General features: G+C 47.7%; 1 protein-coding gene across 2 annotated transcripts in view; it reads left to right on the top strand.

Annotated features, from left to right (window-relative positions):
• Nucleotides 1-14,173, top strand: part of LOC116958379 (putative ferric-chelate reductase 1) — a 71,167-nt gene that overhangs the window by 38,606 nt on the left and 18,388 nt on the right. For both annotated transcript variants that reach the window (XM_076056526.1, XM_076056527.1), the window contains exon 11: nucleotides 12,292-12,378. In XM_076056526.1, coding sequence (XP_075912641.1) covers nucleotides 12,292-12,378 — 87 coding nt within the window. The remainder of the gene's footprint in view (nucleotides 1-12,291; nucleotides 12,379-14,173) is intronic.

Raw genomic sequence — 14,173 nt, 5'->3', positions numbered from 1 at the left:
CCATCTGGTGGTACAAAGTGTGGTTCCAGGTGAGACTTACACACTCCATCTGGGGGTAGAAAGTCTGGTTCCAGGTGAGACTTACACACTCCATCTGGTGGTACAAAGTCTGGTTCTAGGAGAGACTTACACACTCCATCTGGTGGTACAAAGTCTGGTTCTAGGTGAGACTTACACACTACATCTGGGGGCAGAAAGTCTGGTTCCAGGTGAAACTTACACACTACATCTGGGGGTAGAAAGTCTGGTTCCAGGTGAGACTTACACACTCCATCTGGTGGTACAAAGTCTGGTTCTAGGAGAGACTTACACACTACATCTGGGGGTAGAAAGTCTGGTTCTAGGTGAGACTTACACACTCCATCTGGGGGCAGAAAGTCTGGTTCCAGGTGAAACTTACACACTACATCTGGGAGTAGAAAGTCTGGTTCTAGGTGAGACTTACACACTACATCTGGGGGTACAAAGTCTGGTTCTAGGTGAGACTTACACACTACATCTGGGGGTACAAAGTCTGGTTCAAGGTGAGACTTACACACTACATCTGGGGGGTACAAAGTCTGGTTCTAGGTGAGACTTACACACTACATCTGGGGGTAGAAAGTCTGGTTCTAGGTGAGACTTACACACTACATCTGGGGGTACAAAGTCTGGTTCTAGGTGAGACTTACACACTACATCTGGGGTATAAAGTCTAGTTCTAGGTGAGACTTACACACTCCATCTGGGGGTACAAAGTCTGGTTCTAGGTGAGACTTACACACTACATCTGGGTGTACAAAGTCTGGTTCTAGGTGAGACTTACACACTACATCTGGGGGTACAAAGTCTGGTTCAAGGTGAGACTTACACACTACATCTGGGGGGTACAAAGTCTGGTTCTTGGTGAGACTTACACACTACATCTGGGGGTAGGAAGTCTCGTTCCAGGTGAGACTTACACACTACATCTGGGGGTACAAAGTCTGGTTCTAGTTGAGACTTACACACTACATCTGGGGGTAGGAAGTCTCGTTCCAGGTGAGACTTACACACTACATCTGGGGGCAGAAAGTTTGGTTCCAGGTGAGACTTACACACTACATCTGGGGGGTATAAAGTCTGGTTCTAGGTGAGACTTACACACTACATCTGGGGGTACAAAGTCTGGTTCCAGGTGATTCTTACACACTCCATCTGGTGGTACAAAGTCTGGTTCTAGGTGAGACTTACACACTACATCTGGGAGTAGAAAGTCTGGTTCTAGGTGAGACTTACACACTACATCTGGGGGTACAAAGTCTGGTTCTAGGTGAGACTTACACACTACATCTGGGGGTACAAAGTCTGGTTCAAGGTGAGACTTACACACTACATCTGGGGGGTACAAAGTCTGGTTCTAGGTGAGACTTACACACTACATCTGGGGGTAGAAAGTCTGGTTCTAGGTGAGACTTACACACTACATCTGGGGGTACAAAGTCTGGTTCTAGGTGAGACTTACACACTACATCTGGGGTATAAAGTCTAGTTCTAGGTGAGACTTACACACTCCATCTGGGGGTACAAAGTCTGGTTCTAGGTGAGACTTACACACTACATCTGGGGGTACAAAGTCTGGTTCTAGGTGAGACTTACACACTACATCTGGGGGTACAAAGTCTGGTTCAAGGTGAGACTTACACACTACATCTGGGGGGTACAAAGTCTGGTTCTTGGTGAGACTTACACACTACATCTGGGGGTAGGAAGTCTCGTTCCAGGTGAGACTTACACAGTACATCTGGGGGTACAAAGTCTGGTTCTAGTTGAGACTTACACACTACATCTGGGGGTAGGAAGTCTCGTGCCAGGTGAGACTTACACACTACATCTGGGGGTAGAAAGTCTGGTTCTAGGTGAGACTTACACACTACATCTGGTGGTACAAAGTCTGGTTCTAGGTGAGACTTACACACTACATCTGGGGGTACAAAGTCTGGTTCTAGGTGGGACTTACACACTACATCTGGGGGTACAAAGTCTGGTTCCAGGTGATTCTTACACACTCCATCTGGTGGTACAAAGTCTGGTTCTAGGTGAGACTTACACACTACATCTGGGGGGTATAAAGTCTGGTTCCAGGTGATTCTTACACACTCCATCTGGTGGGTATAAAGTCTGGTTCTAGGTGAGACTTACACACTCCATCTGGTGGTACAAAGTGTGGTTCCAGGTGAGACTTACACACTCCATCTGGGGGTAGAAAGTCTGGTTCCAGGTGAGACTTACACACTCCATCTGGTGGTACAAAGTCTGGTTCTAGGAGAGACTTACACACTCCATCTGGTGGTACAAAGTCTGGTTCTAGGTGAGACTTACACACTACATCTGGGGGCAGAAAGTCTGGTTCCAGGTGAGACTTACACACTCCATCTGGTGGTACAAAGTCTGGTTCTAGGAGAGACTTACACACTCCATCTGGTGGTACAAAGTCTGGTTCTAGGTGAGACTTACACACTACATCTGGGGGCAGAAAGTCTGGTTCCAGGTGAAACTTACACACTACATCTGGGGGTAGAAAGTCTGGTTCTAGGTGAGACTTACACACTCCATCTGGTGGTACAAAGTGTGGTTCCAGGTGAGACTTACACACTCCATCTGGGGGTAGAAAGTCTGGTTCCAGGTGAGACTTACACACTCCATCTGGTGGTACAAAGTCTGGTTCTAGGAGAGACTTACACACTCCATCTGGTGGTATAAAGTCTGCTTCTAGGTGAGACTTACACACTACATCTGGGGGGTACAAAGTCTGGTTCTAGGTGAGACTTACACACTACATCTGGGGGGCAGAAAGTTTGGTTCCAGGTGAGACTTACACACTCCATCTGGGGGTACAAAGTCTGGTTCCAGGTGAGACTTACACACTACATCTGGGGGTACAAAGTCTGGTTCCAGGTGATTCTTACACACTCCATCTGGTGGTACAAAGTCTGGTTCTAGGTGAGACTTACACACTACATCTGGGGGGTATAAAGTCTGGTTCCAGGTGATTCTTACACACTCCATCTGGTGGGTATAAAGTCTGGTTCTAGGTGAGACTTACACACTCCATCTGGTGGTACAAAGTGTGGTTCCAGGTGAGACTTACACACTCCATCTGGGGGTAGAAAGTCTGGTTCCAGGTGAGACTTACACACTCCATCTGGTGGTACAAAGTCTGGTTCTAGGAGAGACTTACACACTCCATCTGGTGGTACAAAGTCTGGTTCTAGGTGAGACTTACACACTACATCTGGGGGCAGAAAGTCTGGTTCCAGGTGAGACTTACACACTCCATCTGGTGGTACAAAGTCTGGTTCTAGGAGAGACTTACACACTCCATCTGGTGGTACAAAGTCTGGTTCTAGGTGAGACTTACACACTACATCTGGGGGCAGAAAGTCTGGTTCCAGGTGAAACTTACACACTACATCTGGGGGTAGAAAGTCTGGTTCTAGGTGAGACTTACACACTCCATCTGGTGGTACAAAGTGTGGTTCCAGGTGAGACTTACACACTCCATCTGGGGGTAGAAAGTCTGGTTCCAGGTGAGACTTACACACTCCATCTGGTGGTACAAAGTCTGGTTCTAGGAGAGACTTACACACTCCATCTGGTGGTACAAAGTCTGGTTCTAGGTGAGACTTACACACTACATCTGGGGGCAGAAAGTCTGGTTCCAGGTGAAACTTACACACTACATCTGGGGGTAGAAAGTCTGGTTCCAGGTGAGACTTACACACTCCATCTGGTGGTACAAAGTCTGGTTCTAGGAGAGACTTACACACTACATTTGGGGGTAGAAAGTCTGGTTCTAGGTGAGACTTACACACTCCATCTGGGGGCAGAAAGTCTGGTTCCAGGTGAAACTTACACACTACATCTGGGAGTAGAAAGTCTGGTTCTAGGTGAGACTTACACACTACATCTGGGGGTACAAAGTCTGGTTCTAGGTGAGACTTACACACTACATCTGGGGGTACAAAGTCTGGTTCAAGGTGAGACTTACACACTACATCTGGGGGGTACAAAGTCTGGTTCTAGGTGAGACTTACACACTACATCTGGGGGTAGAAAGTCTGGTTCTAGGTGAGACTTACACACTACATCTGGGGGTACAAAGTCTGGTTCTAGGTGAGACTTACACACTACATCTGGGGTATAAAGTCTAGTTCTAGGTGAGACTTACACACTCCATCTGGGGGTACAAAGTCTGGTTCTAGGTGAGACTTACACACTACATCTGGGGGTACAAAGTCTGGTTCTAGGTGAGACTTACACGCTACATCTGGGGGTAGAAAGTCTGGTTCTAGGTGAGACTTACACACTACATCTGGGGGCAGAAAGTCTGGTTCCAGGTGAAACTTACACACTCCATCTGGTGGTACAAAGTCTGGTTCTAGGTGAGACTTACACACTACATCTGGGGGGTATAAAGTCTGGTTCCAGGTGATTCTTACACACTCCATCTGGTGGGTATAAAGTCTGGTTCTAGGTGAGACTTACACACTCCATCTGGTGGTACAAAGTGTGGTTCCAGGTGAGACTTACACACTCCATCTGGGGGTAGAAAGTCTGGTTCCAGGTGAGACTTACACACTCCATCTGGTGGTACAAAGTCTGGTTCTAGGAGAGACTTACACACTCCATCTGGTGGTACAAAGTCTGGTTCTAGGTGAGACTTACACATTACATCTGGGGGCAGAAAGTCTGGTTCCAGGTGAGACTTACACACTCCATCTGGTGGTACAAAGTCTGGTTCTAGGAGAGACTTACACACTCCATCTGGTGGTACAAAGTCTGGTTCTAGGTGAGACTTACACACTACATCTGGGGGCAGAAAGTCTGGTTCCAGGTGAAACTTACACACTACATCTGGGGGTAGAAAGTATGGTTCTAGGTGAGACTTACACACTCCATCTGGTGGTACAAAGTGTGGTTCCAGGTGAGACTTACACACTCCATCTGGGGGTAGAAAGTCTGGTTCCAGGTGAGACTTACACACTCCATCTGGTGGTACAAAGTCTGGTTCTAGGAGAGACTTACACACTCCATCTGGTGGTACAAAGTCTGGTTCTAGGTGAGACTTACACATTACATCTGGGGGCAGAAAGTCTGGTTCCAGGTGAGACTTACACACTCCATCTGGTGGTACAAAGTCTGGTTCTAGGAGAGACTTACACACTCCATCTGGTGGTACAAAGTCTGGTTCTAGGTGAGACTTACACACTACATCTGGGGGCAGAAAGTCTGGTTCCAGGTGAAACTTACACACTACATCTGGGGGTAGAAAGTCTGGTTCTAGGTGAGACTTACACACTCCATCTGGTGGTACAAAGTGTGGTTCCAGGTGAGACTTACACACTCCATCTGGGGGTAGAAAGTCTGGTTCCAGGTGAGACTTACACACTCCATCTGGTGGTACAAAGTCTGGTTCTAGGAGAGACTTACACACTCCATCTGGTGGTACAAAGTCTGGTTCTAGGTGAGACTTACACACTACATCTGGGGGCAGAAAGTCTGGTTCCAGGTGAAACTTACACACTACATCTGGGGGTAGAAAGTCTGGTTCCAGGTGAGACTTACACACTCCATCTGGTGGTACAAAGTCTGGTTCTAGGAGAGACTTACACACTACATCTGGGGGTAGAAAGTCTGGTTCTAGGTGAGACTTACACACTCCATCTGGGGGCAGAAAGTCTGGTTCCAGGTGAAACTTACACACTACATCTGGGAGTAGAAAGTCTGGTTCTAGGTGAGACTTACACACTACATCTGGGGGTACAAAGTCTGGTTCTAGGTGAGACTTACACACTACATCTGGGGGTACAAAGTCTGGTTCAAGGTGAGACTTACACACTACATCTGGGGGGTACAAAGTCTGGTTCTAGGTGAGACTTACACACTACATCTGGGGGTAGAAAGTCTGGTTCTAGGTGAGACTTACACACTACATCTGGGGGTACAAAGTCTGGTTCTAGGTGAGACTTACACACTACATCTGGGGTATAAAGTCTAGTTCTAGGTGAGACTTACACACTCCATCTGGGGGTACAAAGTCTGGTTCTAGGTGAGACTTACACACTACATCTGGGTGTACAAAGTCTGGTTCTAGGTGAGACTTACACACTACATCTGGGGGTACAAAGTCTGGTTCAAGGTGAGACTTACACACTACATCTGGGGGGTACAAAGTCTGGTTCTTGGTGAGACTTACACACTACATCTGGGGGTAGGAAGTCTCGTTCCAGGTGAGACTTACACACTACATCTGGGGGTACAAAGTCTGGTTCTAGTTGAGACTTACACACTACATCTGGGGGTAGGAAGTCTCGTTCCAGGTGAGACTTACACACTACATCTGGGGGCAGAAAGTTTGGTTCCAGGTGAGACTTACACACTACATCTGGGGGGTATAAAGTCTGGTTCTAGGTGAGACTTACACACTACATCTGGGGGTACAAAGTCTGGTTCCAGGTGATTCTTACACACTCCATCTGGTGGTACAAAGTCTGGTTCTAGGTGAGACTTACACACTACATCTGGGAGTAGAAAGTCTGGTTCTAGGTGAGACTTACACACTACATCTGGGGGTACAAAGTCTGGTTCTAGGTGAGACTTACACACTACATCTGGGGGTACAAAGTCTGGTTCAAGGTGAGACTTACACACTACATCTGGGGGGTACAAAGTCTGGTTCTAGGTGAGACTTACACACTACATCTGGGGGTAGAAAGTCTGGTTCTAGGTGAGACTTACACACTACATCTGGGGGTACAAAGTCTGGTTCTAGGTGAGACTTACACACTACATCTGGGGTATAAAGTCTAGTTCTAGGTGAGACTTACACACTCCATCTGGGGGTACAAAGTCTGGTTCTAGGTGAGACTTACACACTACATCTGGGGGTACAAAGTCTGGTTCTAGGTGAGACTTACACACTACATCTGGGGGTACAAAGTCTGGTTCAAGGTGAGACTTACACACTACATCTGGGGGGTACAAAGTCTGGTTCTTGGTGAGACTTACACACTACATCTGGGGGTAAGAAGTCTCGTTCCAGGTGAGACTTACACAGTACATCTGGGGGTACAAAGTCTGGTTCTAGTTGAGACTTACACACTACATCTGGTGGTAGGAAGTCTCGTGCCAGGTGAGACTTACACACTACATCTGGGGGTAGAAAGTCTGGTTCTAGGTGAGACTTACACACTACATCTGGTGGTACAAAGTCTGGTTCTAGGTGAGACTTACACACTACATCTGGGGGTACAAAGTCTGGTTCTAGGTGGGACTTACACACTACATCTGGGGGGTACAAAGTCTGGTTCTGGGTGAGACTTACACACTACATCTGGGGGGTACAAAGTCTGCTTCAAGGTGAGACTTACACACTACATCTGAGGATACAAAGTCTGGTTCTAGGTGAGACTTACACACTACATCTGGGGGTACAAAGTCTGGTTCAAGGTGAGACTTACACACTCCATCTGGGGGTACAAAGTCTGGTTCCAGGTGGGACTTACACACTACATCTGGGGGTACAAAGTCTGGTTCTAGGTGAGACTTACACACTACATCTGTGGGTGTAAAGTCTGGTTCTAGGTGAGACTTACACACTACGTCTGGGGTACAAAGTCTGGTTCTAGGTGAGACTTACACACTACATCTGGGGGTACAAAGTCTGGTTCTAGGTGGGACTTACACACTCCATCTGGGGGGTATAAAGTCTGGTTCTAGGTGAGACTTACACACTCCATCTGGGGGTACAAAGTCTGGTTCTAGGTGAGACTTACACACTCCATCTGGGGGTACAAAGTCTGGTTCTAGGTGAGACTTACACACTACATCTGGGGTACAAAGTCTGGTTCTAGGTGAGACTTACACACTACATCTGGGGGTACAAAGTCTGGTTCTAGGTGAGACTTACACACTACATCTGGGGTACAAAGTCTTGTTCCAGTTGAGACTTACACACTACATCTGGTGGTACAAAGTCTGGTTCTAGGTGAGACTTACACACTCCATCTGGGGGTATAAAGTCTGGTTCTAGGTGAGACTTACACACTCCATCTGGGGGTATAAAGTCTGGTTCTAGGTGAGACTTACACACTACATCTGGGGGTACAAAGTCTGGTTCAAGGTGAGACTTACACACTACATCTGGGGGTATAAAGTCTGGTTCTAGGTGAGACTTACACACTACATCTGGGGGTAGAAAGTCTGGTTCTAGGTGAGACTTACACACTACATCTGGGGGTACAAAGTCTGGTTCTAGGTGAGACTTACACACTACATCTGGGGGGTAGAAAGTCTGGTTCTAGGTGATTCTTACACACTACATCTGGGGGGTACAAAGTCTGGTTCTAGGTGAGACTTACACACTACATCTGGGGGGTAGAAAGTCTGGTTCTAGGTGAGACTTACACACTACATCTGGGGGTACAAAGTCTATTTCTAGGTGAGACTTACACACTACATCTGGGGGTACAAAGTCTGGTTCTAGGTGAGACTTACACACTACATCTGGGGGGTAGAAAGTCTGGTTCTAGGTGAGACTTACACACTCCATCTGGGGGCAGAAAGTCTGGTTCTAGGTGAGACTTACACACTACATCTGGGGGTACAAAGTCTGGTTCTAGGTGAGACTTACACACTACATCTGGGGGTAGAAAGTCTGGTTCTAGGTGAGACTTACACACTCCATCTGGGGGTACAAAGTCTGGTTCTAGGTGAGACTTACACGCTACATCTGGGGGTAGAAAGTCTGGTTCTAGGTGAGACTTACACACTACATCTGGGGGTATAAAGTCTGGTTCTAGGTGAGACTTACACACTACATCTGGGGGTACAAAGTCTGGTTCTAGGTGAGACTTACACACTCCATCTGGGGGTAGAGAGTCTGGTTCTAGGTGAGACTTACACACTACATCTGGGGGGTATAAAGTCTGGTTCCAGTTGAGACTTACACACTACATCTGGGGGTAGAAAGTCTGGTTCTAGGTGAGACTTACACACTACATCTGGGGGTACAAAGTCTGGTTCTAGGTGAGACTTACACACTACATCTGTGGGTGTAAAGTCTGGTTCTAGGTGAGACTTACACACTACGTCTGGGGTACAAAGTCTGGTTCTAGGTGAGACTTACACACTACATCTGGGGGTACAAAGTCTGGTTCTAGGTGGGACTTACACACTCCATCTGGGGGGTATAAAGTCTGGTTCTAGGTGAGACTTACACACTCCATCTGGGGGTACAAAGTCTGGTTCTAGGTGAGACTTACACACTCCATCTGGGGGTACAAAGTCTGGTTCTAGGTGAGACTTACACACTACATCTGGGGTACAAAGTCTGGTTCTAGGTGAGACTTACACACTACATCTGGGGGTACAAAGTCTGGTTCTAGGTGAGACTTACACACTACATCTGGGGTACAAAGTCTTGTTCCAGTTGAGACTTACACACTACATCTGGTGGTACAAAGTCTGGTTCTAGGTGAGACTTACACACTCCATCTGGGGGTATAAAGTCTGGTTCTAGGTGAGACTTACACACTCCATCTGGGGGTATAAAGTCTGGTTCTAGGTGAGACTTACACACTACATCTGGGGGTACAAAGTCTGGTTCAAGGTGAGACTTACACACTACATCTGGGGGTATAAAGTCTGGTTCTAGGTGAGACTTACACACTACGTCTGGGGGGTACAAAGTCTGGTTCTAGGTGAGACTTACACACTACATCTGGGGGTAGAAAGTCTGGTTCTAGGTGAGACTTACACACTACATCTGGGGGTACAAAGTCTGGTTCTAGGTGAGACTTACACACTACATCTGGGGGGTAGAAAGTCTGGTTCTAGGTGATTCTTACACACTACATCTGGGGGGTACAAAGTCTGGTTCTAGGTGAGACTTACACACTACATCTGGGGGGTAGAAAGTCTGGTTCTAGGTGAGACTTACACACTACATCTGGGGGTACAAAGTCTATTTCTAGGTGAGACTTACACACTACATCTGGGGGTACAAAGTCTGGTTCTAGGTGAGACTTACACACTACATCTGGGGGGTAGAAAGTCTGGTTCTAGGTGAGACTTACACACTCCATCTGGGGGCAGAAAGTCTGGTTCTAGGTGAGACTTACACACTACATCTGGGGGTACAAAGTCTGGTTCTAGGTGAGACTTACACACTACATCTGGGGGTAGAAAGTCTGGTTCTAGGTGAGACTTACACACTCCATCTGGGGGTACAAAGTCTGGTTCTAGGTGAGACTTACACGCTACATCTGGGGGTAGAAAGTCTGGTTCTAGGTGAGACTTACACACTACATCTGGGGGTATAAAGTCTGGTTCTAGGTGAGACTTACACACTACATCTGGGGGTACAAAGTCTGGTTCTAGGTGAGACTTACACACTCCATCTGGGGGTAGAGAGTCTGGTTCTAGGTGAGACTTACACACTACATCTGGGGGGTATAAAGTCTGGTTCCAGTTGAGACTTACACACTACATCTGGGGGTAGAAAGTCTGGTTCTAGGTGAGACTTACACACTACATCTGGGGGTAGAAAGTCTAGTTCTAGGTGAGACTTACACACTCCATCTTGGGGTACAAAGTCTGGTTCTAGGTGAGACTTACACACTACATCTGGGGGTACAAAGTCTGGTTCTAGGTGAGACTTACACACTCCATCTGGGGGTACAAAGTCTGGCTCTAGGTGAGACTTACACACTACATCTGGGGGTATAAAGTCTGGTTCTAGGTGAGACTTACACACTACATCTGGGGGTACAAAGTCTGGTTCTAGGTGAGACTTACACACTCCATCTGGGGGTAGAGAGTCTGGTTCTAGGTGAGACTTACACACTACATCTGGGGGGTATAAAGTCTGGTTCCAGTTGAGACTTACACACTACATCTGGGGGTAGAAAGTCTGGTTCTAGGTGAGACTTACACACTACATCTGGGGGTAGAAAGTCTAGTTCTAGGTGAGACTTACACACTCCATCTTGGGGTACAAAGTCTGGTTCTAGGTGAGACTTACACACTCCATCTGGGGGTACAAAGTCTGGTTCTAGGTGAGACTTACACACTCTATCTGGGGGTACAAAGTCTGGCTCTAGGTGAGACTTACACACTACATCTGGGGGTACAAAGTCTGGTTCTAGGTGAGACTTACACACTACATCTGGGGGTACAAAGTCTGGTTCTAGGTGAGACTTACACACTCTATCTGGGGGTACAAAGTCTGGCTCTAGGTGAGACTTACACACTACATCTGGGGGTATAAAGTCTGGTTCTAGGTGAGACTTACACACTCCATCTGGGTGTATAAAGTCTGGTTCTAGGTGAGACTTACACACTACACCTTGGGGTATAAAGTCTGGTTCTAGGTGGGACTTACACACTACATCTGGGGGGTACAAAGTCTGGTTCTAGGTGAGACTTACACACTACATCTGGGGGTACAAAGTCTGGTTCAGGTGAGACTTACACACTACATCTGGGGGGTAGAAAGTCTGGTTCTAGGTGAGACTTACACACTACATCTGGGGGTACAAAGTCTGGTTCTAGGTGAGACTTACACACTACATCTGGGGGTACAAAGTCTGGTTCTAGGTGAGACTTACACACTACATCTGGGGGGTACAAAGTCTGGTTCTAGGTGAGACTTACCCATGAACGCTGAGGTCACCGGGGGGCTCGGGGTGGGATGTAGAATCCCTGGTGAAACCTCACCCTGAACCCTCTCTGCGTCTCTCCATCTCTGTCTCACTGTCTCTGTCTGTCTCTCTGTCTCTCTGTCTCCATCTCCGTCTCTCTGTCTCACTGTCTCTCCATCTCTCCATCTCTGTCTCACTGTCTCTGTCTGTCTCTCTGTCTCTGTCTAACTGTCTCTCTCACTGTCTCTGTCTGTGTCTCTCTCCATCTCTCTATTTCTCTGTCTCCATCTCTGTCGCTCTGTCTCACTGTCTCTCTGTCTGTCTCTCTGTCTCACTGTCTGTCTCTGTCTCACTGTCTCTCTGTCTCTGTCTCACTGTCTCTCTCCATCTCTGTCTCTCTCCATCTCTCTCTGTCTATCTGTCTGTCTCACTGTCTCTCTCTGTCTCTGTCTCTGTGTCTCCGTGTCTCACTGTGTCTCTGTGTCTCTCTACAGCTCCACCGCAGCTTCATGACCACCGTGGTTCTCTGTCTCTCTGTCTGTCTCTCTGTCTCTGTGTCTCTCTGTCTGTGTCTCTGTGTCTGTGTCTCACTGTCTCTGTCTCACTGTGTCTCTGTGTCTCTCTACAGCTCCACCGCAGCTTCATGACCACGGTGGTTCTCTGCTCGCTCGTTGCCTTCACGCTCCCCTTCGTCTACCGCGCCGGCTGGAGTCACGTGAGGAGCCCCCACCCCCTCACCCCCCTCTGCACTTGGCCCTACACAGGATGGGGGAACTTTATCTTTTCCTTTGCGTGTGTCTCTGTGTCTGTGTGTGTGTCTCTGTGTCTGTGTGTATCTCTGTGTGTCTCTGTGTGTCTGTGGGTGTCTGTGTGTCTGTGTGTCTGTGTGTGTCTCTGTGTCTGTGTGTGTCTCTGTGTGTGTGTGTGTCTCTGTGTGTCTGTGTGTCTGTGTGTCTCTGTGTCTGTGCCTCTCTGTGTGTCTGTGTGTCTGTGTGTCTCTGTGTCTCTGTGTGTCTCTGTGTCTCTGTGTGTCTGTGCCTCTCTGTGTCTGTGGATGTCTCTGAGTGTCTCTGTGTGTATCTCTGTGTCTGTGTGTGTGTGTCTCTGTGTCTGTGTGACTGTGTGTATCTCTGTGTGTGTCTGTGTGTATCTCTGTGTCTGTGCGTGTCTGTGTGTCTGTGTGTCTCTGTGTGTGTCTGTGTGTGTCTGTGTGTATCTCTGTGTGTCTCTGTGTCTGTGCGTGTCTGTGTGTCTGTGCGTGTCTCTGTGTGTCTCTGTGCGTGTCTCTGTGTCTGTGCGTGTCTCTGTGTGTCTGTGTGTCTCTGTGTATCTCTGTGTCTGTGTGTGTCTCTGTGTCTGTGTGTATCTCTGTGTGTCTCTGTGTGTATCTCTATGTATATATCTGTGTGTCTCTGTGTGTCTCTTTGTGTCTCTGTGTGTATCTCTGTGTCTGTGTGTATCTCTGTGTATCCCTTTGTATATCTGTGTCTGTGTGTCTTTGTCTGTTTGTGTATCTCTGTGTGTCTCTGTGTGTCTGTGTGTGTCTGTGTGTGTATGTGTGTATCTCTGTGTATCTCTGTGTCTGTGTGTATCTCTGTGTGTCTCTGTGTGTCTGTGTGTTTGTGTATCTCTGTGTGTATCTATGTGTCTCTGTGTGTGTATATCTCTGTGTCTCTGTGTGTATATCTCTGTGTGTGTCTGTGTGTCTCTGTGTGTGTGTCTCTGTGTCTCTGTGTGTATCTCTGTGTATCTCTGTGTCTCTGTGTGTGTGTATCTCTGTGTGTATCTCTGTGTTTGTGTGTCTCTGTGTGTGTGTCTCTGTGTGTGTCTCTCTGTGTGTCTCTCTGTGTGTGTCTCTGTGTGTGTGTGTGTCTCTGTGTGTGTCTCTCTGTGTGTGTGTCTCTCTGTGTGTGTGTCTCTGTGTGTCTCTCTGCGAGTGTCTCTGTGTGTGTCTCTGTGTGTGTCTGTGTGTCTCTGTGTGTGTCTCTCTGTGTGTGTGTGTCTCTGTGTGTGTCTCTGTGTGTGTCTCTCTGTGTGTGTCTCTGTGTGTGTCTGTGTATGTCTCTGTGTGTCTCTGTGTGTGTCTCTGTGTGTGTCTGTGTGTGTGTCTCTGTGTGTGTGTCTCTCTGTGTGTGTCTCTCTGTGTGTGTCTCTGTGTGTGTCTCTGTGTGTGTGTGTCTCTCTGTGTCTCTGTGTGTGTCTGTGTGTGTCTCTGTGTGTGTCTGTGTGTGTCTCTGTGTGTGTCTCTGTGCGTGTCTCTGCGTGTGTCTGTGTGTGTCTCTGTGTGTGTCTCTGTGTGTGTGTCTCTGTGTGTGTCTCTGCGTGTGTCTGTGTGTGTCTGTGTGTCTCTCTGCGTGTGTCTCTGCGTATCTCTGCGTGTCTCTGCGTGTGTGTCTGTGTGTGTCTCTCTGTGTGTGTCTTTCTGCGTGTGTCTCTCTCTGCGTGTGTATGTGTGTATCTCTGTGTATCTCTGTGTCTGTGTGTATCTCTGTGTGTCTCTGTGTGTCTGT

The sequence above is a fragment of the Petromyzon marinus genome, chromosome 76, assembly GCF_048934315.1.
Source record: "Petromyzon marinus isolate PM22_M1 ecotype Great Lakes invasive population chromosome 76, UKy_Petmar_22M1.pri1.0, whole genome shotgun sequence".
NCBI lineage: Eukaryota > Metazoa > Chordata > Hyperoartia > Petromyzontiformes > Petromyzontidae > Petromyzon > Petromyzon marinus.
Note: the sequence above shows the minus strand (reverse complement) of the source record. Positions and strands in the feature narration are given on the sequence as shown.